At 46.5% G+C, this 10,000-nt stretch overlaps 1 protein-coding gene across 1 annotated transcript in view; it reads left to right on the top strand.

The window, feature by feature from the left end:
* Nucleotides 1-9,581: 9,581 nt before the first annotated feature.
* Nucleotides 9,582-10,000, top strand: part of LOC143038343 (uncharacterized) — a 2,419-nt gene continuing 2,000 nt past the window's right edge. Inside the window, exon 1 of the mRNA XM_076207373.1 lies at nt 9,582-9,779. Coding sequence (XP_076063488.1) covers nt 9,582-9,779 — 198 coding nt within the window. The remainder of the gene's footprint in view (nt 9,780-10,000) is intronic.

Genomic DNA, 10,000 nt, shown 5'->3' on the forward strand with positions numbered 1-10,000 from the left:
ATATCTTACGATCTCGTTAGTCTATCCTATCTATCGTCAGGTGATTTTATTCACCTTAAGGTCATACTTGAGCTGAATGGAATCACTTGACGCCTACATTGAAAAAAATACATAAAGTACGCCACCGCATGAGACCTATCTACTCATGAAGACCTCATATGCGCAAGCACCTAGGCTCGAATCCCGCATCCTTTTCCGTACACTCCAAACTGACCCTTATGTCAGGACGCGGTAAGGCTGAAAATGGAATGAATTTGATGTAACAGAAAACTAACCTTTATGTAAGGAGGTGGTAAGATTCAAAATGGAATGACTTTAGTGGAACAGAAATCTTTCTTTCCTTTCATTGGCTATCAGACACGTACATCTCAACTCCCTCAATCAATTGCGTTCAATTATCCTGCCTTGTATTCGCAATTGACTGATTCTGAGTGGAGTCAATCAATTAAGACAATTGATTTGTTTTGAATAACTACAATTATGAGCAACTGGATGTTTTAAATTATTCTTATATTTTGTTTGTTTTCAAATATTTGATATTTAAAATTCTTTCTATGTCATTCTAAGCAATGTACTGTAAATCATTTTTTTTTTTTTTTACTTTTTTTCAGAATTGAAATTTACTTGGTGTTTCAATATTCTGAAGTATTTTTGTCTTCTTTTTCAATTTTTAAATTTTATTCAAAGACTCAATATTCACAAGTCATTCTAACTCATTCTATGTCATCTATATGGTTTTCTTTTTCTTTTTCAGTTTTGAGATTTGATTGATTTGATTAAGAAATTCTATTTTATTTAAAAATTCAGTATCTAGGACGTATTCTAAGATGACCTTATATGCCCTCGACCTTAAGGTCCCTCACAGAAAATATGGAGTCCTCTCTTTCTTCTGATGACCTTATGTGGCCTTTGACCTCTCACCTTTGACCTTAAGGTTCTTCAGTGCCAATATGGAGTCCTTCCTTTCTCCATATGACCATAAATGACCTTAACTATAAGGTATTTCAATGCAAATACGGAGTCCTTTCTTTCTCCAGATGACTTTAAGTGATCTTGACCTTAGGGTTCCTTAATGCCATTGTGGAATCCTTTTTTTCTCCAGACGACCTTAAATGAACTTGACCTTAGGGTTCCTTAATGGCATTGTGGAGTCCTTTCTATCTCCAGATGGCCTTAAATGACCTTGCCCTTAGGGTTCCTTAGTGTCGTTGTCGAGTCCTTTCTCACTCAGGATGACCTTAAACAACCTTGGCACTCTCACCTTTGACCTTCAGGTGTTTCAGTGCCACCAAAGAGTGACGTAAGCAGATGACCTAATATGACCCTGGCTCTACCCTCAGGTGGTCCAATGCCACTGGGGATTGCCACACCGGTTCTGGTGATCCAGCCGGACGGGGTCCCGCGCTCCTACACCCTGGCGGTCCTCAACGAGACCCTCCTCCCGGATCCTCTGAATCCTCCGAAGGATTACACGATGTGCGTCCGGTTCTACCTCTACTTCATCCTCTGGAAGAACGCCATCATGTACTACATCCCTGGCCACAAGGACTCTGTCTTGATCCTTATAGGTGAGTGGAGGGGCAAGTGGAGGAGAAGGTGGAGGGGAGCTGTAGTAATAAGTGGAGGGGAAGGGGGAGGAGGTGGAAGGGAAGTGGAGGGGTAAGTGGAGGGGAAGGGGAAGGAGGTGGAGAGAAGGTGGTGGACGGGGGATGGGGAAGGGGATGGGGGAAGGGGAACGGGAGAGGAGAGGTGGAGGAAGAGGTTGATGGGAGATGGGGAAGGTTGTTAAGAAGAGTAAGAGTTTAGGGGAGGCGATATGGAGAGAACAGACAGACACACACACACACACACACACACACACACACACACACACACACACACGCACACACACACACACGCACACACACACACACACACACACACACACACACACACACACACACACACACACACACACACACACACACACACACACACACACACACAGAGAGAGAGAGAGAGAGAGAGAGAGAGAGGGGTAAGGAAGGGGAAGGAGAAGAGGGGAAGAGACTAAGGAAGGGATATGGGAAAGGGAAGAGGCTGGGTTAGGGGACGCGGTAGGGAAAGGGGAAGGGGAAGGGGAAGGGGAAAGGGAAGAGGCAGAGGAAGGAGAAGGGGAAAGGGGTAGGGGTAGGCGAAACGGAAAAGTCAGGGGTAGGGAAAGGGTAAGGAGAATGGGAAAGGGAAAGGGAAGGTAAAGGGAAGCGGAAGGGGAAAGGGAAGAGGAATGGGAAAGGGAAAGGGAAGGTAAAGGGAAGCGGAAGGGGAAAGGGAAGAGGAAGATGGAGGTGTAAGTAAGGACCCAAAACGATGATGTGCCTTTGCCTTGACCGCCCCCGGACAGAATGCAACCTGGAGCGCGTGGGGATCATGTCCATGAACCGCTTCCGGTACACGCCCTGGCCGAGGCTCCTCCGGACGCACCGCTGGTACCACCTCTGCTTCCGGTACGACAACTCCCAGAAGACCTTCGCCCTCTTCCTCGACGGCCAAGTCATCCGCAACGACTCGTACGACTTCGACACGCGGTCGGTCGTCCTCAACGGGACCCTCGTCCTCGGGCAGGTCACTGTGGAGGGGCTCCTCCCGGAGTCTGGCTTCAGCGGGAAGATCACTCAGGTTAACATGTGGGGCGCTGCGCTGACGAACGAGGAGATCGTGGACGCCGCCGCTTGCAGAAGCGACCCCTTGGGGGATCTGATGGCCTGGGGGAGGAGCAGACTCTTCCTCAGGAACGTGACCATGGTCGAAGAACCTCTCCAGTCCTTCTGCTCCTCCTCCGAGGCCGACTTCGTCAGCTTCGTCTTCCCGCCCATGAGCTTCCGGGAGGCGACTCAGACCTGCTTCGGCCTCGGGGGCCACGTCCCGCTCCCGAAGTCCTTCGACGATCTCTGCGCTATGATCGAACTCTTCGAACCGGACTTCGAGATGAAGTGCCGGAGGGGCACGCGGGATGTCTGGATCTCGGCTTCGGACGAGGTCGACGAGGACCTCTGGGTCGACGAGTTCGGGAACACGATCAGCTTGTCCTCGAGGATGTGGATGCGTGACGAGCCGAACGGAGAGTCCTACGAGAACTGCGTGACGGCGTCGACGACGGGGTATATCGACACGGACTGCGAAGACCCGGTCTGCTTCTCCTGTCTGGTGGACAAGAAGACCCTCTGGACGCTCTACGGATCCTGCCAGACGGACGCGCGCCTCCAGTACTTTTCCAGCATCCAGAAGAACTTCGGGGACCTGAGCTTCCAGGGATACTCCTTCTATCACATCCGGGTAAGAAGTGCGAGGTTAATCTTTTTGGTCAAGGGCTTCAAGTGGGCCAATGGCTTTAACAAAGACGTAGAGTGCAGGGTGATCTAATAGTTAATTGGTCAAGGGTTTCAAATGGACCAAAGGCTTTAACATAGACGTAGAGTGCGGAGTGGTCTAATTGAGGTATTCAAATGGGTCAAGGGCTTTAACAAGGGTGATATAGACAAGGTCATCAAATTAAAAGAGTAGGGCAGAATTCGTAGTAATGGGTTTAGATTGGAGAAATATAGGTTTAAGAAACAGGTAAGAACTGGTTTAACAACAGAGTGGTTAACGAATGGAATAGACTTAGAGAGCGATATATATATATATATATATATATATATATATATATATATATATATATATATATATACATATATATTATATATATAATGTATATATATATATATATATATATATATATATATATATATATATATATATATATAAATATATATAATGTTATATATAAATATATATAATGTATATATACATATATATGTATATATATATATGTATATATATTGTGACTGCCGCTAGACGATTTAATTCAGCTGATAGGGACCCTTCGCCATGCAAAGGTCAAGGGGAAAAGCTGAGCTGAATAAACCGTCAGGCTTAAAGACCCAAAACAAATTTACTAAATTAGTCACTCAACTTGTTTAGCCCCGAGTTGAGAAAAGTGGGAATCACTCTATGGCAACATCCCCGAAGGGTTGAATGTTGCCACAAAGCGAGTTTAACTTTTCTGTACTAAGCCAAGCTTTCTTCGCCTCTTCCTCCGTCATCGCCTTCTACGTAAGCAGAGGATCAGAGGCTCCTGGATATGGCTCGACGGACAGACCAACGAGACGATTGCAAGACTCGAACCTGGGGAGTGGGACTACCCGATGGGGAGGAGGCGGTGGGAGATCGCGCGCCCCGTCTGCGGACAGACCTCGGGGTTGAGGACTCTCCTTCTGACGTCTTGTCCCGAAGGTTCCTTCACCTGTGACGATGGCTCTTGTATTCCTGTCGCCAGTAGATGTGACTTCAAGTACGACTGTCGGGATAATTCTGACGAAGAGGAGTGTCTCCTGGTGGACTTTCCCGAAGGGTATGCGACCGATATGCCCCCACATACGGATACTCAAACCAAGTCATCCTCCACCTTCTTCTCCTCGACGTCGTCCTCGAACTCGATGTCCTCCTCGAACTCGACCTCGATCTCCGGCCTCCCCATCGACCTCCACCTCCGCATTGAACGCATCGACGTCGACACGACAGCCATGCTGATGGCCGCGACCTTTAAGGTCACCCTCCAGTGGTACGACATTCGAGTCGCCTTCAGGAATCTGAAGGAGAACACGGCGCTGAACTCCCTCTCCCAAGGGGAGCGGGAGAGGATCTGGGTTCCTGTCATGGGTTTCAAGAACTCTGTCGGGAGCGAGACTCTCGGTAGGAGAAGTTTGACCTCCATGCAAGTGGTCAAGAGGTGGAAGGCTCCCGCCCTCAGGAAGAACTTCCTTCTCCCCGAAGAAGGTGAGTCTCGAGGTTGGTAGGCCTTAGAGCAAGGGTGAGCATGTAAAACCTTCTCTATGGTTGATGTTATTATTAGCTTTATATATGCTGCTTCTATTGTTTTTCATAATTTCTTCGTTGAACCTTTACTTATTACAATTGTATTGTCCCAGTCCGGAAGGTGGTCATGTGTATCTATGTGTCTTACCATGGAATTAGACAGCCTGTGGGTTCTTACATCATTTTCAAGTGTGTGTGTGCCAAAATAAGCCAAATCATTGATACCAGGTTGTCACACGTGCCAACAAAGTAAAAATCTTAGGCCTACATGCAGCCAATATCCCGTCTGGGGTATTGGCTGCATGTTATTGTGGGGTTAAAAGCTGCTCAGTAGCATGTAGCTGATACCTTGGGGTCTAAATAGGGCGTCTCTACGGACCAGAGCCACACATCATTTTGTTTGTAATAGAAGAAATTTCCATTCATAGAGAAATTTTGGTATTTTATTATACTGCGACTCTAGCTCCATTTTGCTTTACCCCACACTCATAATACTGTCTTGTACCTTTTCTTTGAATATTCATTTCCTTTTTTCGCTGAACCCTGTGGTGGGGGAGAAGTATACTGCCACCGAGTGTTCCCACTTGAATCGTAAAAAGCAAAAAAATGAGACGGGGATTGGGCTGAAGTCCCGAAGGAGACACTCCTAAAAAAAAAATGCAAATGCATAAGGGGGTCTGGGAATTTTCCGACCGGAACCCTAATATTTCGGTCTTTTAATGTGTTTGGATGTGGGTGCAAATGTGGCGGGAAAAGGAGGAGTGGAGGTAGAGGTAGAATGCAGATTGAGAGAAGCGAGTAAATACCTTGGGGAATTAAAAAGTGTAATGAGAAATAGACATTTGGGAATGGATGCTAAGAGGAGATTGTATGAGGGAGTGATTGTGCTGACAACATTTTATGGGGCAGAAACATGGAACATAAGAGAGGAAGAGAGGAAAATTTTAAATGTGTTTAAGATGAAATGCCTGAGAAGTATGATAGTGGTTATAAGGGTGGATAGTGTGAGAAACAAGGGGGTGAGGAGGAGGGCGGGAGTGGAAAGGGAGTTAGGAGATGGGTTGATGAAAGAGTATTGTGATGGTTTGGACACATGGAGAGAATGAGTGAAAAAAGATTAGTAAAAGAGATATGGAAGGCAGAGGTAGATGGAGTGAACATGAGGGGCCGACAAAGGATGAGATGGATGGATGGGGTAAAAAGGGCATTGAGAAATAGGGGAATGTCTGTTGAGGAAGGAAGGGAGAAGACAGAATATAGGGGTGGCTGGAAAATGGTTGTGTATGTATGATGCTGTGATGCATGGAAGGGAGTGGGTGGTGGATGTGGGAGGGAGTATGTGTGAATGATAGTTATCTTAATCAAGTACCCGAACCTAACACTTAATTATCCTAACCTAACCTTACTAACCTAACACTTAATTAAGTACCCTAACAATTATCTTATCCTAACCTAACCTAACACTTAAGTATCCTAACCCAACCTAACCACTATCCTGAATAAAATATCTGAAGAGATTACCTTGGCCATTTAACTTGATTAGTAAGTTTATTTTCCCCGCCGTCAAGTGATTTTATTCAGCTTAGGGGGTGAGGAAGGGAACCCATCAGCGTCATTATACTAATATTCATTTGAGTACAAACTCAGCCTTTTTTTATATAATTTTTTACTGTTTTATTTTCAATCTATTTTAATAAAGAATTTTTTTTATTCGTTTTTACTAATCTGACATCTACACCCACATCTTACCCCCCACTCTAATCCCCCCCTCCCCCACTAGCTCCCCTCCATCACTCCTTCCGGCCCCCTCCTCCAGCCATAGCCAACTCCCCCAGGGTATTAAGGACCTAGGCTGCTTTTCCCTCCACACAGTGAAGACCTACAGCAAACCCTACCTACATATCCCCCCATTCCCCCATCATCATCAACCTATCCTTATAACCTGGAGTATATTGCTCATGAGTTACACCTACCTCCCCAAGTGGAGACCTAACCCCCCCCCCTCGCATCTACATCATCGCCACATCCCGGTAGGCCCCTCTCCTGAAATGTAATGAATTTGTGTTTCTCATTCTTCCTTTATCCTGTTCCTCCTCTTCATCTTCCTCCTCGTCCTCCTAGAACATATTGACTCTGTGTTACTCATTATTCCTTCATCTTCCTCCTCCTCCTCCTGGAATGCTGTACACTGACTGTGTTTCTCACTCTTCCTTCATCTTCCTTCTCCTCCTCCTCCTCTTCCTCCTCCAGTGGAGGTTATCTACATGCTCCTCTTCCACTTCCCTTTCCATATCCCTCCCCTCAAAACATACTGACTCTGTGTTACTCATTCTTCCCTTCTCCTCCTCCTTCTCCTCGTCTTCCTCCTCCAGTGGAGGTTTACCCTGGAGTGCGAAACCCACTCCGAGTTTCGTCTGTCACCAACATCCAGTTCGTCTGCGACTTCGACCTGACGCTCTACCCCTTCGACGTGCAGGTGAGAGAAGCCCTCGAGACTTTTAGAAGGTCTTCAAGACATCGGAGACCCTCTGGAGGTCTTAAAGACCCTGAAGGATCTTAGGAGGCCTTCAGGACCCTGAAGACTCTTGGGAGGTCTGCAGTACCCTGAAGACCCTCGGGAGGTCTTCGTAGTTCCTGAAGGCTCTTGGGAGGTCTTCGGGATCCTGAAGACTCTTGGGAGGTCCTCAGAACCCTGAAGACTCTCGGGAAGTCCGCAGGAACCTGAAGACCCTTGGGAGGTCTTCGTAGTTCCTGAAGGCTCTAGGGGGGTCTTTATGACCCTGAGGACTCTTGGGAGTTTTAAAGACCCCGAAGAACCTGTAGGGGTCTTTGGGACCAGGTGAGAGGAACCCTGGAAAACCTCGGGAGTTCTTCATTTTGAAGAGCCTCTGGAGGTCTTCGTGGATTCTGAAGAACCTGGAGATGCCTTTGGGATCATGGGGACCTTTGGGAGGTCATTAAGGACCCTGACGACCCTCAGGAGCTCTTTATGTCCCTGACGACCCTCAAGATCTTCGTAAGGTCTCCATTACCCTGAAGACTGTCAGGAGGTCTTTAGGGCTCTGAAGACACTCATGAGGTCTTTATGTCCCTAACAACCCTGGAGAGGTTTTTACGGACCCTCAAGGTATTCGTAAGGTCTTCATGACCCTGAAGACCCCCAGGAAGTCTTTAGGACCCTGAAAACACTCAGGTAGTCCTTAGGACCCTGTAGACACTGGAGAGGTTTTTACGGAGCCTCTAAGACTTTCATAAGGTCTCCATGACCCTGAAGACCCTCAGGAGTTATTTAGGACCCTGAAGATATTCAGAGGGTCTTTATGTCCCTGAAGACCTTCCAAGTCGAGTGCCTTTGTATGGCAAGAGGTGCCTTGAGACTCTCTTCTCTTTAATTTAAAGAGTCTAAGTAATATCAAAAGAGAAGAGAGTTCCAGAGCTTCTCTTTGGAAGGAAAGAGAGAACGTACCAATTTCCTCTTAAAACAAAGATAACAATACAAAACAAAATGTCTAAAATGTAGAAAAAAAAAGAAATAAGAATATACAAAATAAGATAAAATGAAATACAATCAAACATAATTAAGAGAAATAAAATGAAATAAAATTAAACAAAATAAAGCTAAAATGAAATAAGAATAAAAAAATATATAATAATAATAATCCACAAATCGTCCTTAATAAATCCCCATATGTCACTGCAAATTCTTCACGAAATATTATTCCCTTAAAATACCCTAGAAATTCCCTAAATCAACGGTTCATCCCTAAAATGTCCCTAGTTCAACCTCCTCCTCTCCCCTCCCCAAATTCTATACGAAATATCATTCCCTTAAAATACCCTAGAAGTTCCCTAAATCGACGATTCTCCCCTAAAATGTCCCTATTTCAACCTCCTCCTCTCCCCCACGACTTCTTTCTCCCACAGACGTGTCAGATGTTCTTCGACATGGTGGAGATGACGTCAGAGTACCTCGTCTTCTCCAACAACTCTACCGTCACGTATCTGGGGAACTCCATTCTAGCTGAGTACGAGGTAAGTGGGAGAGGGACAGGGAGTGGGAGAGGGAATGGGAGTGGGAGAGGGAATGGGAGAGGGAGAGGGAGAGGAAGTGGGAGTAAGAGAGGAATTGAGAGAGGGAGACGGAGGGGGAGAGAGAGTATGAGAAAAGAGGAGGAGAGGGAGGTGAAGGAAAGAAAGGGAGAGAGGGAAAGGGAGAGAAAATGAAGGAGTAAAAAGAGGAAGAGAGGGAAAGGGAGTGGGAAGAGAGAAGGGAGCATGGAAGAGTTAGAAGAAAGAGGATGGGAAAGGGAAGATAAAAGAATGCTGGGAAAGGGAGGTTGGAAGGGAAGGAAGGGTGAGAGGAGAGGAAGAGGGGAGGGAGGGAGAGAAAAGCGAAGGTGGAAGAGGAAAGAGAGGGAGGGAGGGAGGGAAACTTGAAGCAATAAGTGAAATAAATAGTGTAAGAAGAACAAAAGTAAAAGTAAAAAAAAAGTCGAAATTTCGGACAAACAAACTAAAATAAATCAACAAATGCATGAATAGATAATATATAAAAATAGATAAATAAATGAAATAAATAAATGTAGTAGGTCCGTAGACACACACTATCCACCCGACGACCCCCCAGCGAAATCTCCCTGTTCTCCCGTCGTCAGGTAGGTCGTCCTCGAATTCAGGTCACGGGGATGGAGAACTTCAGCCACGTGGTGGTGGAGGTGCCCCTGGCGCGCCTCCTCGGCCACGCCTTCCTCAACATCTACACGCCCTCGCTCCTCCTCCTCCTGACAGCATACACGACCCTCTACTTCCGGATGGACATCTTCGAAGTTCGGATCATGACCGCCCTCACAGCTCTCCTCGTCATGGCCACGCTCTTCTCTCAGGTAGGGAGAGGGGAGAGGGAGAGGGGGAGGGAGTGGGAGAGGAAGAAGGGGAGGGACGGGGAGGAAACAGAGGGAGAGGGGAGGAGAAGAAGAAGGGAGAGGGAAAAGTAAAAGGAGAAGGAGAGAGGAGAGGGAGGTAGAGAGAGAGAGGGAGAGAGAGAGAGAGAGAGAGAGAGAGAGAGAGAGAGAGAGAGAGAGAGAGAGAGAGAGAGAGAGAGTGG

This window comes from Oratosquilla oratoria, chromosome 24 (assembly GCF_046742065.1).
Source record: "Oratosquilla oratoria isolate Oo_2021 chromosome 24, ASM4674206v1, whole genome shotgun sequence".
Taxonomy (NCBI): Eukaryota; Metazoa; Arthropoda; class Malacostraca; order Stomatopoda; family Squillidae; genus Oratosquilla; species Oratosquilla oratoria.